The following is an 18,433-nucleotide window of genomic DNA, read 5'->3' on the forward strand; positions in this document are numbered from 1 at the left end:
TGGTGACAGACGGATACCCTTCTGCGTCCATAATACTACTACTGTGTCATCACTAAAAAACCGTTTTAAGGAAACAAGAGTAACACAATAGCGACACTCTCAAAAATGACTTTGTAATTTTTAAATACATGCCAAAATGTAAGTAACTTAATTATCAAATAATTAAAATATAAAAATATTAATTATACATGCACTAATTTAATAATTCTAATTGAATTAAATATTTAAAATATTTTGAAATACATACATATTTATGAATTAATACAATAAACCAATGTGCCATGACGGTCGCAGGGTATAATGAGCATAATTGCGCTCTCTCCCGCTCTTTGGCTCTCTTCGCTCCAAACCGGTTGTTGTAGGGTAAACAATTTTGTTGAATCGGGTATGAAACGGCTCAGCCGGGGCGATTGCAGTTCAATGCTAATAAGAATGGGATTCACTTTATTATTTCCACATAATTATTTTTTAAAGTACATAGTACATACATACATGCATACATACATATGTATGTAAATGATTTAGGGGATACCGATAAAACACCGAATTTTTAACACCATTTACTATTTATTGGAATCGGCCCAGTTTCTTAAAATCTAATTAACAATTCTCGGATAATATAATATCAAGGATGCAGTCAATAATTGTGTTGCTTTGAATATTTTTAAAAATTATTTGCCAAAGGTTTTAAAAATCAGGCAGTAAATGTTTTAATGTACATTTTTATTTTTACCCACCCTAACTGGACACTGTGAAACCGTCCCTTAGACTTTAAAGACTAGGCAAGATAAAACCCTGCAAACTTAACCCTACGTCGTGACTTAAACCCTATCCAGCCCTCAGTGGGCACAGTCCGGCCCCTCATTGGACCCAACATATTGCAGTCCATTCAGTAGTGGTGAATCTTCCACACCGCTGCTCTTCGTTGGGTCGGCAGAGATCTTGGGCGTATCCATAGTGTTGATCTCGATTTTGTGCATCAGACGCTTCTGCCAGAACAGCTGGTGAGGGTACCAGAACAACATCAGCACGCCCAGGGTAACTCCCAAGATGCAGCAAATCTTGCCCACCATTTCGAGGATCGGTATAAGCTTCAAATAGCCTAGGAGATCATCTGTTACGTGCACATTGTAGTCCGCCCAAATCAGTGGGAAGAAGGTCTTTCGCGCGTTTCGGTAAACCCTGTAAATGATAAAATGTTGTATTTTAAAAACTTTGTACATATATCTCGGTCTGTTGACTTGAACTTACGATATGTGTTTGGGTTCCACTAGCAGGTTGACCATAATGCGAGCCTTGATCTCAAGCACCATGCCCGTCTTGGGCTCTAACATAATGACCATCTCGTGACGGTCCTTATCGGGCTTCATACCCTCCACTTGCTCCCTGTAGTAGGGATCGGCTTTGTAGAAATGCGGATAGGATGCAAAAACGGGCGCTCCGTACCAGCAGGAGGATATATTTAGGAGACCGGATCTCACCTCTTGGCAGTTTTCCTGGCAGTAGCACCTATGATCCGGATTGTCTGTACCTAAAAATGAAGAATATATTTAAATTACAATTACAAATTAAATGTTAATGCTTTCACCATTCGCAAAATTTCGGGCACTGCCCCTGTAGACGAACGCCTCCACGCCCTCGAAGATGGTGGTGCCAGAGTAATCCACCTGCAGTTCGCGGCACAGGTCTGGCAGGAAATAGGAGATGGGCCTGCCCTTCACCAGCGGAATTGGATGGAACTCCCCAGTGCTGCCCTTTAGTAAGCAGCGGGGGCTGGCTTCCGTGACGTTTTTGTAGCGCCATCGAGCTATTTGACCCAACTTCTGGAAGTCGTCTCGGCCCGTGTAGACGTTATGGTGGCCGTAAATTTCCATGCTGCCATTGCGCTACGATTAGTCAATTAGTCATTATGAATATTCATTTGAACAGCACTTATCAGCATTTGCTTAGGAATCTGTAACAACCTTGTTCAGATACAATGTAGGTGTTATGCGAATAATTAATCAATTAATTTATGAATTCAAAAAGATAATTAAGATTGAGTCAGTGGCTTAGCCATGTAATTCTTGTACTTACTGGATAAGCGTAGCCGATCTTCTCGTAGGGAAAGTCCACCTCCGGCAGTATACTTGGCGGCACCAACTTGCTCACCTTCATCAGTGGTGTGTTGAATCCGTCGAACAACCATTCGCCGGCGCGCCGTACCATCGTGCGCTCCTTGCCGTACACGCTAAGGGCCATTAGCATAAGTGTTCGAACCATCGGACTCCACAATAGCATCTTTTGGTAGATACCGACGATGAGCAGGTTGGGCGTCACAATGGGATCCGAGGGTCGCCCGGCGCTATGTTCCGGAACGAAATCGAAGCGACTTCGGCGCATATAGGACACCGTAGAGTTGTGATCATGCCACTGCACATTGACCTTCTGCATCTGCTCCGTAAAGCGATAGGGGCCAACCTCCTCGAATCGCGGCTTTACAGTGGGATCGCTTACGCTCTCCGAATTCGTCCAGTTGAATATGTACAAGTCCACGGTTACATCCATTGACGGCGATTGCCACAGATCGGTGATAAAGGCGCCCGGCTTAAGAACCATAAAGCACTTGAGCACCCAGCGCTCGATCATCTCCATGTAAACCAGTGCGGACAGGCTGCAGGTGGCCAAGAGTATTCCCATGGCACTAGTCCGCAGAATGCGATTTTTCCCAATCATATTGGCTAATGATAAAAATGCGGTCTCTGAAGGATAAAACGAAATTGGACTTTAGTTAATTAATATAATGTATTTCATAGCCCAGCTAGTCCCTCCACTTCTGCCTTAACACGTCAATAAGTTTTTTACCATTTTGATACATTTATTTGGTAGCAGAAATTTATAATGCCAAAAAAAAATTCCGTTTAATAAATGGTAGTAAATGGTAGTACCTTATCTACAAACCGTTTAAATTTATCTTAGTTTTCAAACGCTCCTGCAGTTAAGCAGTTTGCCAATTTAAATTTACATAATGTTTTAAAAACTGGTCTAGTTTAAGTATCTCGGAATTAACTTCGTTCAATGAATAATATTTGTTACAATTAAGATTGAGTGCTTGCATTTAATTTTCCATGCAAATTAAGTTTCATAATTTTTTTGCCCCCAGGATAGCGTAAATGTCTTTAAAATGTAAATATTTATAAACAGCTTACTCACAGATTGATTTCAGTTAATTACGCGTCTTTAGTATTAATATTTTATGTAATTATTTATAAACAATTTTGCACTAGATAAAGCTTACTTAACGTGGAATTCCAGAATAATATCGTAAACAATTTGAATTTACGCCAGAGTTATTTACCTGTTCTTGAATTCAACAGAATCACTTACTTATTTGCTTTTAAGCTCTTTTTTGTTGTAGGATATTTTAATTCAAATTATACAGAAAGTAGTACTGTGATATTAGGGTAATGGTATAGCTAGTGGCGTTACAGGTTAAATATGTTTAAAACTGATCTAGTCATTAGTTTCCTAATGAAATCCTGTATTGCAGTTTAGTCCTAACTTGAACGTTTTCCAAGCCTTGTGATCCCAGTTTTGTTTTGTCTATGTCTTAATAGTTTTTTGAAAACTCACTTGGTTTTTGGGGTCTTTGCTCGCTGTTTCTCAGCGATTCTGATTCACTCCCACTTCCTTATGTTGCCTGAGCTGGCACTGATTCGAGCCCAAGTCCACGACTCAGGTTGTAGGTTATCGGGCAACTCTGATAATAATAATGCAGAGCCAGTTGCAAGACTTTCCGCAGAACCACTTCTTAAGCTCCTCGAGTATCTGTGCTAACTATTTACATATGTACTATATTTAATTCACTTTCGATCCTGACTAGTTTGAGTATTCGTAGTTCTTGGTCTGGTAGTAGCAATCGAACCGCTTCGAGTGCCGTCTTGATAACGACTGAGCTGTCGATAGGAAAGCATGTATATTTTTCAATACGAGAAGACGGCTATATAGAACAGCGACAGAAAATGCTTATAAATGACAGAATAAAGCGATACTGAGCCTGAGAAAAAACGTTAATTTATGCACTGAGAAATGTTATTGGAGTTTAAACAGGTATTAATAAGGGAGAACTTATAATATATGTATCTAGGTTTATGAAAGGAATACATAGTTTCATAAATTAAAACTTTGACAACCAGAATATTCTTAAACTAAACAGTTTTCTGTCCAATTTGTTTTTTTTTTCTTATTATAATTGTGTTGGTAGCAATTTTTGGAATGCATAAGCGAAAATTTAAACGCATGCTGACATATTGTTGCATTTATTGATGACGTATAAATTATGAAAACAAATTTACACGATCGACTATGAGAAAAAGAGTTAAATTACAAGGTTTTTTCGGACCGTGCTAAAAATGTATTAAATTATTAATAAGACTATTGTATTGAGATAATTTCTTTCAGTGAATTTCAGTTTATAGTCGAGACTCGCTTGGTGTGTAAGTGTAACACCCCGGTTCAATAGCTCCATATTCTGGGGTTATCATTCGACGACTCCATGCGTGGCTATTATCTTATAATTCCCCAAATCAAGTGCTCTACAAGTACTAAAAAGACAACTTTAACCTGCAATTTAAAATATTACAAAAGTATTTCCTCGTTTTTTGGGTTTTACGCCCTGCATGTTTGCTGAGAGATCTTGGTTTTCGATTGATAAGTTGTGATAATGTCCGGACCCCAATTCCTAATCGTCTGCTCCCAATTGACGATGGCTCAGGGCGATAAGGAGGTAAGGCCCAGGCGGCCTTTGAGGCACTTCGAAAAATCAAAAAGGGTGAGAGATATTGCTTCCATTTAAGAAACCACTGTTTCTAATCAGCGTAAAATATATAACAGCAGAAAGAAAAAGTCGATTTGAAAACATGAGAAGCCCCTATTACCGATTGATTGTCACGATCGAGGCTTATGTATTTTAAGCTGAAAGATCGTATCGGTTAGTGTTACACTTGTTAATTGATTGAAAGTTGATTGTTGGGCGTTACAAGGAATTTATAATTGAATATATTGAATTATAATGATAAGTTCGATAATGCCTAGTCAACTGCCAGTTTAAAATGTATAAATAAAGTAATATATAATAAATGAATAATTAAATAATTATGCAACAGGGCACGAGTATATAATATGATAGCTTTAAGGGGGGACATCTGAGTAACTGGCAAAAAAAAGCCCATTTTCTAGAATTTTTTTTTTGGCCAAATGAAAAAGCCAATCGAAAAATTAGATGTGAACTACAAAATAAATTTTTTTTTTATAAATCGAAAACAAAATGGGGTCCATGGCCGAAAACCTAACGTCCTTAATTTTTGATCTAGAACAAAAAATCAAATTTTGTTAGTTTCTGATCTCAACCGCTATCGACACACGTAAGATTTTTTCGATATTTTGATTTTTAGCAAAATGGTGAGTGATTAAAAATTTTTTCAATTTTCATGAAAAAAAAACGTCACAAAATTGTTGATAAAAAAAAAATTAGCAAAAAAAAAAAAAAATCTTACGTGTGTCGATAGCCATAGGTATTTTGGATATACTGTCGCAATTTCAGATCGATCGGTTAAGATTTGTTCGAGTTATGTTTTCGGCCAACTCAAAAAAAGTGGTTCTGAGAAAAACGCGTTTAAAGTTTTAAAATCGTATATGATTACATGTGAGGCATCGCCGCAGAATGGAAAATTTCGACACTTAGAAACTTTTGCCGGACTCTATCTTTTGATATGTTATTTTTAAGACCCTAGAGTGTTTTTTAAGCAAAAAAAATGTTTTCGATTTTTAAAAAAAGTTACTCAGATGTCCCCCCTTAAGTATTTTTTTTTAAGAGACTTAAATAATCCATTTTTTAAAATTTAATAATTATAAACAGATCGCTTTAATTCGAGTTGCAGTCTGTCACAATGCTATATTATTATGCAGCTGTATTGCTATATTACGTAATTAACGTTTTTCCCATTTGAATTTACTGGATTCTGAAGACGTCAACGAGCGGAGTTGCCGTATCGTCTGTGGGGTTGTCGCATCAATGCTTTTAAAAACATGTTGTTAAGGGATGTGAAAACATTTTACGTTTCAAACTGTAACGTAATCATATTCGTTACGTTTCAAACTGTAACGTCAGCTGTTTCTCTGCAGTATAATACCAAAAATACGTCACCTAACCATATACGGTCTCACTGCTCGCTGTTTGGGGGCGGAAAAATAAATAAACTAAACAGCGGCGCGGGCTATAAAAGCGAAACGCAGCCTCAGATTCCAATTCAGACGCGCACATCCAAGCGAGTGATAATAACTCTCGAGCTGCAGTGAACCAAAGCCAGTGATCAAACGCAAACAACAAGTGGCAAACCAGGAGACCTGCCCCGGCATCTTGCATAATAACCGAGAACACTCACAACAAATCAAAACAAAATGCAATCCATGGCCAGGCAATCGGCGCGAGCCCTTCCCCAGATGGGCAAGCAAGGTGTGTGTTGTTGTGTGTGCTTAGAGTGTTCCCTGTGCGCGGTGCTAACGATTTATTTTCGCCCTTCCGAGCAGTGAGCTACCTGTCGACGAGCAGCGCCTGGCGGGCAGCCTCCGTGGGCGGCAACGACATGGTGGTGGAGATTAAGGAGCCCAAGACGACGCCCTCGCAGAAGCTGATGGCCTTCCAGAAGAAGCTGCGCGCCAAGACGCCGCTGGGCAAACTGGACGAGTTCTCGCGCCATCCCTACCAGGAGAAGGAGCCCCTCAAGCCGTGGCCCAACCAGACGAATCCGTACACGGGCGAGATCGGCGGACCGGCCGGACCGGAGCCAACGCGCTACGGCGACTGGGAGCGCAAGGGCCGCGTCTCCGACTTCTAGTCCCCCAAAGAGTTCCTTAGCTAGTACTTAGGCTGTTATTTAAATGCTACCCACTAAGAATTGAAATCGAAAAAACAAAACAAAATGTATACTTATAGTGTTAAAAAAAAAAAAAGAAATACAGAATATTTTTAAAGCTAAACAGACAATTGCGTTTACATTAACTCGTGGTTGAACCCGTTTCAGCTAAGAAATCTAGTTGATTTGCATACTTGGTCTTCCCATTAGTTTGTCTGGATTGCTTACAATTAAACAAATTAAATCACATCGATCCCGTTTTTGTTTGTTTTAGACTTTGTACCTCAAAAAGGATTTACAACCCTCATCAATTATTATTATAATTACCAAGGACCTTTATTGCATCATGTATAAATATTATTAAATATATAAAACCAAACTTACGACTTGAGCTAATGCTCCTCCTGTTCCAAAAGTTCGGTGAGCAAGTGTTCGCTGACTTGCCAGAGCTGCTGCTGCAGTGTGGCGCTCCTGGAGAGCTTGCTGGGCTCGCAAAAGAAACAGTTGTTGAAGTACAGTCCGGACAAGCCCGTCAGCTCTTTGGCTGTGGCGCAGTATATGCTCGTGGCGGCCGCTTGTTGCTAATGTAGCAAATAATTAGTGTAGGGTCAAGCCAAAACGGAGAGAGAACCACCTACCAGGGACTTCGTAAAGGGACGCACTATGGCGAACAGCAGGCGGTAGAACCAATAGTTGCGCGAGATATCGGTGGATACCATATTGCCGGGATGTACGCTGAACACAGAGATACCTCGCTGCTTCCAGCGCTGGGAAAGGGAGAGTACCAAGTAAGTCAATCCAATTTGAGACCAGATTTGGTCTTGTCTCTCACCTGGGCCAGTTCCTGGGCGAACAGGACATTGCACAGCTTGGCATTGTTGTAGGCCATCATGCTCCAGTACTTCTCTGGCGGCGGCGACAGATGATGCACCGCCAGATTCTCCACGGGCAGATTGGCAAATCTGAAAGGAAATAGTGGAGGTGGAGTTCTGTGATTTTTATACGTCGCATTTCTTTGTCCCCGCCCCGCCGCGTCCGACTTCTTTGCCATATACACACATCATCCAGCCGGCTGAACCCATTGGACTTTGCTCCCGCCTCGGTCGACAATCGCAAAACGAGTCTTGATTGGCATTGGCACTGGCATAGCCGGCGTTTAACGCTCTTCATTAATGGGATCCAGATTCAAGAGGAACAAAAACATAGCATAGTGCAGTACTATGACTAAGACGGCGCAGACAAAGGGCACAACAAGTGGTGGCAGTCGAAACAAAAGCCAGACAATAAACAAGGACACTCGGAAATAAATACTGAACTCTGTCGGGTAGACCCTATACTATACATATATATATTTCCCCGCCCCGACAAACAAGGGGAAGCCCCCTCTTAAACTTGGTCACGTGTAGCGCATGCGCGGGTCGCATACTCCCTGAGGATTTGGAGGAGCCGCAACATGACAACGTTTCTACAGCACCTCGCGCACATTTTGGACTTTGGATTTGTTTTCATTTCGAGTATATGGAGTCTATCTGCGCTCGGCTTGGGGGCGATGTAAAAATAACGTCGCAAAATGTATGCAAATTCAGTTTTATTTATAAGTATGGGCCGCATCCATGATAAATAGAACTAGCCTCCGTCCCGTTGGCGTGGGTCTTGCACATGTTGTGGTAGGTACTACTGGTTGCATGTTATCTGGTCTTAATAAATACGTACGTATATTTAAATAACAAAAAGACAAAGAACGTATCTGGTTAGTATGCAGTTAAAGGAAGTAGAAATGCAGAAAGTTGTTCTCTAAATAGCAGCAGATTTGCTTGAAAAGTGGTTCTTAATTCAGAAATAATTTTCTGTAGTTATTAGGGAGATTCCAGAGTAACGTATTTAAATAAAATGTTTAAAACAAAAATAAATCAGCTTCAGAAATCCATTCAAAATAAAATTTCACCGTCTTACTGTCTTAATTTGAATTTATGCTAACTTTCCTAATCTTATTTAATAAAAATAGTAATAGTAATAGTAATAGTAGTTAAAATTCTAAAAAGTTTTTGCTATAAATTCTTTAAATTTCAAATTCTATAATAACATTGAAATAATATTAAGTATTTATATCTTTATTACTTTATAAACGCCCAAATTATATACAACTTGTTATTCAGTGCTTCGCACAGAATAAATTTGACTACATTAAAAATTTCTGCAGGCTGGTGGGAATAAATAAAATCATTTGAATTGCACAAAGCAGTAAATCTGTTTATTTACCCTTCGAAAGTGATTATCAGTTAGCACCTAAGGCCGATTGCTCAGAGTTTGACCCCAATAGGAACCGAACGCAATGCATCATCACAGATACAATATCTTGAACTGGAACAAACTGTGTTTGGTGGCATACATGACTATCTGCGAGTACTCCACCGAGTGGCGCACGCGACTCTCTGTGGCACGTTCGCCAGGCTAAGCAAGATATCTGTGTATGTACTCGCTCTGTGAAGCCGAAAATGTTGTACGTGCTGGAAAAAACGAACGCAGCAGATATAAAAACCACCTCCGAAAGCAACTACATAAAATCCATTTTGGTTCATTTTGGCTTCAAGTTCTTCCGCCGCTTCACGCGACCAGTTTGCCAGATGATTTATCTCCGACAGCTCGCACAGTGGGTCAGTCGTTCCCCCAAATTAATCAATCTAATTAAGCGAGTTAGCGGAGATTACCGCAATTGAGGGGGGCTATTTTTGCCAGAATCATTCAGCTCCTGGCTTTGTTTCGTAAATTTATAAAGCAGTCTGTATCACTGTTTATACTTAGTTTGGGTTTGAAAAGTACAAAATATGTTTGTTACATTATAAAATTTTATATAATGATAAATTTAATAAAATGTGAATGTTTTAGGTGTGCTTTTAATAAATAATTCATTTATAAATATTAAAAAATTAAATAAATATGTATAAAGTATTTTTTTATGGTTTTGGTATGATTAAATTTCAACTCCACAGCTAATTGTAGGGGAACCCTATACCACCGACCTTTCTAATAAATATGTATGTATTATTATCTAATAACTACATACATACATGTAACAAATATAAAGACATTCTATACCTATCTACCTATACTTTATCTTAACTAAGCCATTTTACGTACATATTTTCCGAAGCCCCCCTTTCGGCCCACTGTGCTTTACGTCTGCACGTGAGGCTGATTGTTTTTATGTCCAAATCAGTGAGGCAGGCATAAAAATCGAGGGCCAGAGGGAATATAGAAAGGGGTTTCTGTTTTGATAATACAATCACAGCTGTGCCAGCGTCATAATTATTTTTCTTTATGTTGTGGCCTTTGTTTACAAGTGCGCAGCACTTAATGTAAACGAAACCGTCGTAGGCTGAGAAAAAAATGAATTTCCAAGCCGAGTTCAACTACGCTTTGCCTTGAAAAAAAAAAAAAATGTATTGTAAACAAAACCGCACGAGATGTACAGCAAACAGAAGTAATTTTGGAAGACGGTGCTACACTAGCCGGCATGGCTGGGCAAGAAATATGCATAGTTATTTCTGGCTGCGCCATGAATAGTTTGCCCCCAAAGCGCCAATAGAAACCGGTCGGTCCAAAGTCCACAATGTGGAGGCAGAAAAGTGCAATCAACTCGTAAACAAATAAAAAGTCCGACAACTTGGAATGCCAGACGTGAATGTTTAATTGGAGATAGCGACTAGGAAATATCCACTATTTCTTATTATGTTTGGAGATTTTGAAAACAGCAGATTTCTAGATTATTAAAAAACAAAGTATTTAATTTAAATATTATATTAAAAGTCATTTAAAATATATTATTTAAATGCTTTTTCATCTTTTCCACAAACAAATTAGTTGTGGTCAAGTGATTTGACCCAATTCCTGAATAAAATACACTTTGGACCTTTGATAGTATTCAGAACTTGTTGAAAGTAGCTTATCGCGCCTTTTTTGTATTCTTTATATTAAGTTTAAATTTAAAAAGCAAGATATGTTTATCACAAATTAAAAATTGCGCATTTGGAAGAGTCCAATCACCATACCGGTTGCATTAATGGCCATTGCTTGCCGGCAAAAAATAAAAGTTTGGAACTTGAAACTAGATTTACAGTGCAGGCAATAAAAAGTGGATATGCTTTATGTATTAAAGTATTATATCATTGATTTAAATAAATCTGCTTTGGTATTGTTCTTAATAAGAACTTCCTATTATTAATTAATTTTCTATATTTTATTTATGCCAGAAGTATTCAAATTCAAAAATTTGGAAGTATCATATACAATTTAAAAGGTAACAATTGTATTTCAATTTAGGGTAAAAAAACACATTAAAATATCTTAAAAAAAAAGTTTAGTTTGCAAAAAAAAGTTTGAGGTTACCAAAGTATAAGGTAAATTAAGATATGTCACTCTCTACTCCCCCAAGCCTTGTTTCACCCCCTTTTATTTACGTGTTTAAATACTGAAATTCCAATTTACCTGTGCGATTCGGATGACAGAACCACAATTCGTGTTTTATAATCAAACAGCGTCTCCAGTTGCAATGTGAGGTAGAAATGGGACAGGTGCGAGACCTGGAATGTGGTTTCCAGACCATCAACGGTCTTAGTGTAGGGCAGAGCAAAAACGCCGGCATTCAGTATTAGATAATCAATATGGCTGTAGATAAGAGGCTTCATAAGTATTTCTTATTTTTGTATTTAGATGGGCTATAAGCTTACTTTACGCTCTGCTTGATTTCTCTAACAAATTGCTGAACGGAGCGCAGGGAGCTCAAGTCCAGGGCTGCGAAACGACAGCGGGCCCGGGCTGCCGGGCGCTCCTGGGCAATCCTTTCGATGGCAGCCTCTGCAGAGCTTCTGTTCCGGCAGGCGAATATGATCTCACAGCCGTGCTGGGCCAATGAACGAGCCGTTTCGAAGCCAATGCCACAGTTGGAACCCGTGATGAGAGCCAGGCGGCCATGCAGATCCTTGCCGTGCAGCACCTGCAGGGCAGTGGAACAGGAATCAAAGCGCTGCCGCACCTGCGCCACATTCTGCGTTGGCTCCTCCACGGCAAAAGCCAAGCGGGGATCCACATTTGTACGCTGCTGCGTCTCCTTGTTGATGAACATAAACCGCTTGCCCTGCTCATCGTAGTACTTCTCCCAGCCCAAGGGCAGCTCACCGGTGATGCGCTTGGAGCGACCTGTGCGTGGGTGCGTCCACTGCGACGTCTTACTTTGTTGGCTAATGGGAAAGTAAATTGTTATTGGTTGTATTTTATTACTCCACTTGACCTTTGTTTACTTCACATAGCAGACGGTGCCATCGTCGGTCGCTCTCTCCTCCCAGCCGGGTGGCAGCTCATCCTCACTGTCTGTGTCGGGTAGGGATATCATTTTACAGTGGGCTGGTACTATTAAAACCGAGTTTAATGAATAATTTACTTTTTTGAGGCAAAACAATAGAGATGTGAAAATATTGGTGTCGCTATCGATACCATAAATATTTAAAAAAATTCTATACATCGATGTTTATTGTACAACGAAAAATGGTCTTACTAAAATCGATAACGAACCGCTCATCATGGTGTTGCCAGATTGTGGGCGATAAACCACAATTTTAAGTTATAAATTTGAATTTAAATAGTGTTTCTTCTGGAAACTGTCGTAAAAAGGCCGGGAAATTATAAAGCTTTCTATAATTTCTACAGGTTATATTCAAGTCAGATTGAAATATACGATAAAAAATACCCTAACAAATCAGAGCACTGAGTAAATGACAAGTTTCCAGGTGGTTTTCCTATATTATAATTATGATTTAATTTATTTGCATCATTTAAAATGATTAATGGGCTTCCTAACTAGAGTCAACGAACTTAGCAACTAGTGCTTAACTAATTAAGATTTAGCTTAATGTTAATAAGTCGCCGGTGGCTCATTGATGAGGCCGTAGAAGAGCACCAGCTTGGTGGGATCGTGACGCACCAGCACCATGAACGGAGTGTCCACCCGGAAGATCACATCCGGGCCGGATTTCTTTAGATAGGTGATGGTGGCTGCCGCCGCCTCAGTTCCCTGCTCGTTGACATTGAAGTCCACCTTGTGAACAATGTCGTCGACGACCAGATCGGAGTGTGCTCCACCCGGCGCCCTTCGCTGGGCCTCCAGATTCTGCAGACTGTTACCGCCTAGGGAATTTGTGGTGACGGCACGTCGACGAGCTGAAGCTCGAGTCTCGTGTGAGGCGATCAGGGAGAGATCATTTTCTACGGTGCTAAAGATTCCGCCCAGACCCATATTCTGCATCATAGTCTTCAGATTGACGGACTCGGTGAGGTGCATTTTGGGTATGGCCACAATGGCCGATCGCCTGTACATCCTGCTGATAAGCTCCTCGATCCTTTCCGGCGACAAACGCCTTTGCAGGGCCATCAACTCAACCTTTGAGGACTTCAGCGGCTGGATGATGTACATTGTGCTCAGGTTTCCCCTGTAGGGCAGTCCAATGATTCGGCAGCCCAACTGTTCATCTTCGTGGTACGGGAAGGTGCCACCGGTGGCCATTAGCTGCACCCTCAGTACCGGCTGCGTTCCCTCGCCATTGGGATAGAAGTTGTCCGGTCGCGTGGCCGACTCAATGAAATCCGTCTCCCAGAAGCCCCTAAAGTACAGGGCGTTGGCTAGGATCATCCGCGTGCTTTGCGGGATCTCGCTGGCAATGATGTTCTTAATATGGCCTCGCGTGTGCTCGGCCACCCAGCGGTTAATGTTGTACGTGGATGTCGCCGGATTGCCCTCGAAGTCCTGCACTTCCAGCTCGGCTCCGTACAGCTCGGTGAGCACCGTCCTGTAATTGCACCAAAGTAGAACGCATAAGTAACCGAGCCTAAAAATCACCTGTTTGTCATGCAAACAACGTTGGATATGCAAAGTGGAGCAGTTAATGGGGAAGCTATGTGAGAGCTGGCTATGTAACTGAATACCAAATAACCCACAGAAAACTTTGAGTAAGAAGGAGTGTCAGGTAGTGGCTTTTGATTTTCAAATCTATTGAAATGCTGTCTAAAAGTGTGCTAAGCTAATTTTTGTAGAACCGCTTAAACTGATTTTAAGCCTATTATAGCTCCCTTTTCGATTTAAATGCTCCACCTTAATAAACCCTCAATATATCATATCACACACAATATTAATCCTGGCTTTCCTATTATACCTATTAAATATTTAAAAAAAGCTCAGTTGTTTGTTTATATATATAAAAACAAGTTAAACGATCGCTTTCGAGTTTTCTGAATTCCATCTCGCAAAACTGATAACAAAGCTTTTTTAAACTTTTGCGATTTCAGTTTCAGGGTCAATATTTAAATTGTATAATAATTGGATTACCGAGCTTATCTTGTTTCAAAATCGTATTTTTAATTAATTCCGGTTCCGGTTACACAACAATATAAGTAAGATTTCTGTTAATCATTGTAAAGGATTAATTAAATTAACCCTCTAAGCACAAATTATAATTATTTTAAAATCCATTCCTACTTGGAAATTTTGCTTCATTGCTGATTTTAATTATTAAATAGTAAACATTTTAGGTTTAGAATTCTCAATGAAAGCACGTGTTGTGATATCGCACTGGAAATGTGTGTGTAATTTTCTTACACTGCAACATTAATTTTTTTTTGAAGTATTTTAAAAAATAGATTTTTTGAAAACTATTTTGATTTAATGGATAATTGCCTGGAATTAAGCAATGAACTCCTTAATTCGATATGAGAAAACCGACCACAAGAACTCTTCTAGCGTTTCTTGCCCAAAAAAATGTAAATATTATAACAAAAATGAATAGTTAGAACGATAGTTCCTTATTTTCTCTCTGTGTACCCTCTCAAGGCAACCGCTAATCGTCTGGCATTTCCCAGCGCCCATCCCCAACCTGATCTCTCACTTCAGATCCAGTTTGCAGTCAATTACCCGCATCTCGGAGCGGATCAAAGCTTACCTGTAGTCAGGGTTGAGCGTAAAGCCGGTGGCTGTGAATAATCCGTTGGCCAGGTGCACTTCATGGGCTCCCGGTCGCTGGGACTTGCGGTTCGCCCGCATCGGACTTGTGGCCCGCCAGTTGGTCAGAGGACGGCCGGGAGACACCTGATCCAGGGTGGGCTGCTGCAAATCCTGCAGCATCAGGCCAAACTGTTGGTGCAACTTGTTGGTGTCCTCGATTTTGAAGACCGCGGCCAGCTCATTGTAACTACGTTCCCTGGCGCCCAGATAGAGCAGCGCCAGTGAATGAACAATGCTCAGCGGCGAGAAGATCTCGGTTTTCCTTATACCCATATGCTGTCCCAAGTTGTAAGCGAAAAGCAGAACAGATCGGGAAATCTGCTCCGAGGTAGCCAGATCGACGTGCGTGGCTCCAAGTCCAGAACTTATGGGATAAGGCTGCTTAATGGCGCTGGCTCCGAAGCGGGGATTGACGGGATCGCTCTGGCTGGCAAAGCCGCTAACCAGACTGGGGGATTGCAGAGGCGCCAGCGTTGGGAAGGGCACGGATGGAGCTTGATGAAGTTGCTGATCTGGATGTAGCTCCGAGTGCTGTACAGATGGTACCACCTGCACCTGTGGCTGGCGTACATCCTGTGGCCTCTGCTGCTGCTCCTCGCGCTGCCTCTTCTCCTCTATCAGGCGGTGCACGTTGGCTACGTTCTCTGGCGATCTGATATCATCCCGAAACAGTTCCGACTGGCAGCACACCACGCTCAGCGACAGGAAGGCCAGAATCAAGCGCCACATTTTGTAACAATCCACTAATAATCTTGAACGCACACGGAACCTATATATAGCTTTAAATATATATATATATATATTCTATATGTATATATATATATAATCGGGTTAGACGCAATGTGTCCGTTCGAATTGCTAAAGCCAAACTGAGCTGGAACTGAGCTGAGCGCGCATCTTTATAAAACTGGAATCGGAAACTCGTTATCAAGCCGCTCTCGCAGCTGATCTTGGAGAGCTATTCGCCGACTCACCGGGTTTACCCGAGATTTGTTTACATTCCCGCCACAATTTCTGCACTTGTTATTGATCTTCGACGATCGGTACTTTCTGTATTGACTCTTTGCCTCCGCCTGCACTTCTCCGAACTATGTGTGCCGGAAATCCATTCCGGGGATCTCTCTTTCACTCCATGAAGCTCCGCCTTCTGACCCGTGACGTCCATGGCTCAAAGCTCGTGCGCTTGCTGCTGAGTAAATATTTTAAATATATATATAAGCAGTGAGCGGTATACGGTAAAAGCTATACTATATGATTTATGTTAGGTGCGTATTCTCGGCTTTGTCATTGGAAAGTTTGCTTAAGGTGGCACTTTGCTACTGTGAATCTGGGGATCTCCCCCACCTAGGATAAGAATAAGATGTGCTCAGCGATGATGCTGGCGGTTGTCCCACAAGAATTTCTGACTTGCATCTATAATTACCTGGGAAATATGAATAATATAAGCTCTGCAGCGTCGTTCGAAATTTACGCCAATAAAAGCTATTCTAAGGCTATTTAAAAACACGTGTAAGGGTTTTCTAATTATAAAATTAATCAACTTTTATTATACAATTAATTAATTAATTAAGTCACTTGAAACGTTACTCTAGTGCTAATCGATTTATTGTGAGACTTGTTTAAACATAAAATTAGCTTATATGTTATTAGAATTCGTTTAAATGATTGCAGTAAGTAAAGTTAAATATATTCAATAAATTTAGGCGTGGCGTAATCTTTAAAAAGATTAAAGCAAAAGTCAAAAACATTGAAAGCCCCTTCCGGAATTTCCAAGGTTTTCTGACAACTTAAAAACAGGGACAGATGGAATCACACGTTTCGGAAAGTAAATAAAAAATCCTGAACGTGATTATAATTTTTAAATGTAAAGGAAAAAAGATATAAATATAAAAAAAAAATATATAAATATTCATAGCTTATATGTACTTAAAAAACTATAATTAATTCTACAAAATAAGGTCCTAATGTCTACTTTGAAATTCAAACTTTTGTTATAACATTGGGATCTCAAATTAGATAGAATTCAATCCTCTCCAAAAAATGTCCCTCCGATAACCTGTTTAACTAATAAAACTCGCAATTTTCACGCGATTTTTATTATCAGTGCCTCTTTTCAAAATCTCACTCATCTCTGCCAGCTCATAAGTCTACAATTAGTTTAACCTTTTAGTGCTATGATGACTAAACAAATAATTGGAATAATTTTTAATGTATGTATAAAAAGTATCTATGATCTTCCGGTAAAGATTACATTAGTTTAATGTAATGTTTGCTGTTATTAAGTTGAATTTCTTTTTATAAAATAATTAAAATCAAATAATATAAACAAAATATCACTAAATTTCATTTCTGTTTTATTATTAGTATTTTTTTTTTTTGTGTTAATTTTTTGTTGGCTATGAATACTGCATTTTTAAATGAATAAATTCCTCAATCAGCCCAGTAAACTGTGTCGATAGCTTGGAAACCGATTTTCTCAAACATATTCCTAGAAGCTGTGTTCTTGTGGACTACAGGAGACAGAACTTGATCGCCCAGAGCCGAAATCTTCTTGGACAGGGACTTGACCATCAGTTGGCCCAGACCCATACGTTTATGAGAGTCTAAAACTTGCAGCAGGCCCAAAGAACCAATTGGCAATCTAAAGATATTCAATATATATAATATTACATTTTAAAATGATTGGTACTCTCACCTTAAACACCAGGCCACCAATTTGCCATTCTCATCGTAGGCTCCCGTATTAACATTAAGTTGGATTAAATTTCTTACAAAATGTACGGATCCAGGGGCACGATGCGGCCAGATTTCATTTATAGTTTCGGCATCTTTAACAGACAGATTTCCCAGAGTAAGGCCTGGTGGGACCCTGTATTAAAATATATACTTTAATATAACAGAAAAATAGTCGACAAATATTAACTCACTCAAAAGTAAAAGTATCCACGAGCTCCTTGCTGGCCTTATACCAAACTGTGCCAACAACAAAGAGTTCTTTGGTGTAAAACTTCTTGCCTATATGTTCGACTACAGGCTTAAAACGAGAGGCAAAGCCAAAGAATATGTATTCATTTTCCAGAGGCTTTAAGACTTCGAGAGCCTTTGTTATGGTGTCTAAATTCTCACTGAGGGTGTTGAAGTAGAGGTGGTTAAGCCCGACATCCCTGTGCCACTAAATGGAGAAAAAAGTAAAGATATGTTTGTATGTATATATATGTATATATATATCTGCATTACTTACAGTCAAAATAAAGGTTCCATCTTTCTGCCAGTCACCATTTAGCGATAAGAACTTGACCTTCAGACTAGGGTCTTTTTCCACCCACTGTATGAAATTATTAATGCATGGATAGCCCAGGGGATCGGTGTCTCTGTGGGTATACAATTCTCTCAGCTTTACCCAATCGCTGCGGGGAATCTCGACCAGTGCCTCGGACATCACAACACAACCTCTCTGCACAAAAGTCAGTCAAGTACTAATCTGGAAGCATAA

The 18,433-nt window shown here is 40.0% G+C and overlaps 6 protein-coding genes across 7 annotated transcripts in view; 2 read left to right on the top strand and 4 right to left on the bottom strand.

Annotated features, from left to right (window-relative positions):
* Tg (Transglutaminase) overlaps window positions 1-18,433 on the top strand; it is a 26,782-nt gene continuing 8,349 nt past the window's right edge. The window contains exon 1 of the mRNA XM_017170160.2: window positions 1-138. Within this exon, the coding sequence (XP_017025649.1) occupies window positions 129-138 (10 nt within the window). The 5' untranslated portion in view covers window positions 1-128. The remainder of the gene's footprint in view (window positions 139-18,433) is intronic.
* On the bottom strand, window positions 556-2,715 carry LOC108077034 (protein peste). 2 transcript variants are annotated; one of them, XM_070283481.1, is made up of 4 exons: window positions 2,077-2,201; window positions 1,589-1,964; window positions 1,252-1,531; window positions 556-1,182 (listed from the first exon to the last, which is right to left on the bottom strand). In XM_070283481.1, exons 2-4 carry the CDS (start codon window positions 1,872-1,874, stop codon window positions 840-842), a joined length of 909 nt encoding a protein of 302 aa, XP_070139582.1. In that variant the 5' UTR covers window positions 1,875-1,964; window positions 2,077-2,201; the 3' UTR covers window positions 556-839. The 2 variants fall into 2 exon arrangements, with proteins under 2 accessions (XP_070139582.1, XP_017025652.1); XM_017170163.3 differs by having other exon boundaries at window positions 566-1,182; window positions 1,589-1,886; window positions 2,077-2,715.
* On the top strand, window positions 6,200-7,017 carry Sirup (Starvation-upregulated protein). The gene is made up of 2 exons (XM_017170170.3): window positions 6,200-6,493; window positions 6,568-7,017. Exons 1-2 carry the CDS (start codon window positions 6,439-6,441, stop codon window positions 6,873-6,875), a joined length of 363 nt encoding a protein of 120 aa, XP_017025659.1. The 5' UTR covers window positions 6,200-6,438; the 3' UTR covers window positions 6,876-7,017.
* Wwox (WW domain-containing oxidoreductase) lies at window positions 7,205-12,366 on the bottom strand. Its single transcript, XM_017170165.1, has 6 exons — window positions 12,191-12,366; window positions 11,621-12,130; window positions 11,379-11,558; window positions 7,726-7,855; window positions 7,532-7,660; window positions 7,205-7,474 (listed from the first exon to the last, which is right to left on the bottom strand). Exons 1-6 carry the CDS (start codon window positions 12,280-12,282, stop codon window positions 7,286-7,288), a joined length of 1,230 nt encoding a protein of 409 aa, XP_017025654.1. The 5' UTR covers window positions 12,283-12,366; the 3' UTR covers window positions 7,205-7,285.
* Window positions 12,681-15,794, bottom strand: Spn28Dc (Serpin 28Dc). Its single transcript, XM_017170161.3, has 2 exons — window positions 14,879-15,794; window positions 12,681-13,732 (listed from the first exon to the last, which is right to left on the bottom strand). The coding sequence occupies exons 1-2, from the start codon at window positions 15,667-15,669 to the stop codon at window positions 12,802-12,804; spliced, it is 1,722 nt and encodes a 573-aa protein (XP_017025650.1). The 5' UTR covers window positions 15,670-15,794; the 3' UTR covers window positions 12,681-12,801.
* Window positions 17,278-18,411, bottom strand: LOC108077039 (uncharacterized). Its single transcript, XM_017170169.3, has 4 exons — window positions 18,182-18,411; window positions 17,868-18,112; window positions 17,636-17,809; window positions 17,278-17,581 (listed from the first exon to the last, which is right to left on the bottom strand). The coding sequence occupies exons 1-4, from the start codon at window positions 18,377-18,379 to the stop codon at window positions 17,371-17,373; spliced, it is 828 nt and encodes a 275-aa protein (XP_017025658.1). The 5' UTR covers window positions 18,380-18,411; the 3' UTR covers window positions 17,278-17,370.

The sequence above is a fragment of the Drosophila kikkawai genome, chromosome 2L (genome assembly GCF_030179895.1).
Source record: "Drosophila kikkawai strain 14028-0561.14 chromosome 2L, DkikHiC1v2, whole genome shotgun sequence".
Taxonomy (NCBI): Eukaryota; Metazoa; Arthropoda; class Insecta; order Diptera; family Drosophilidae; genus Drosophila; species Drosophila kikkawai.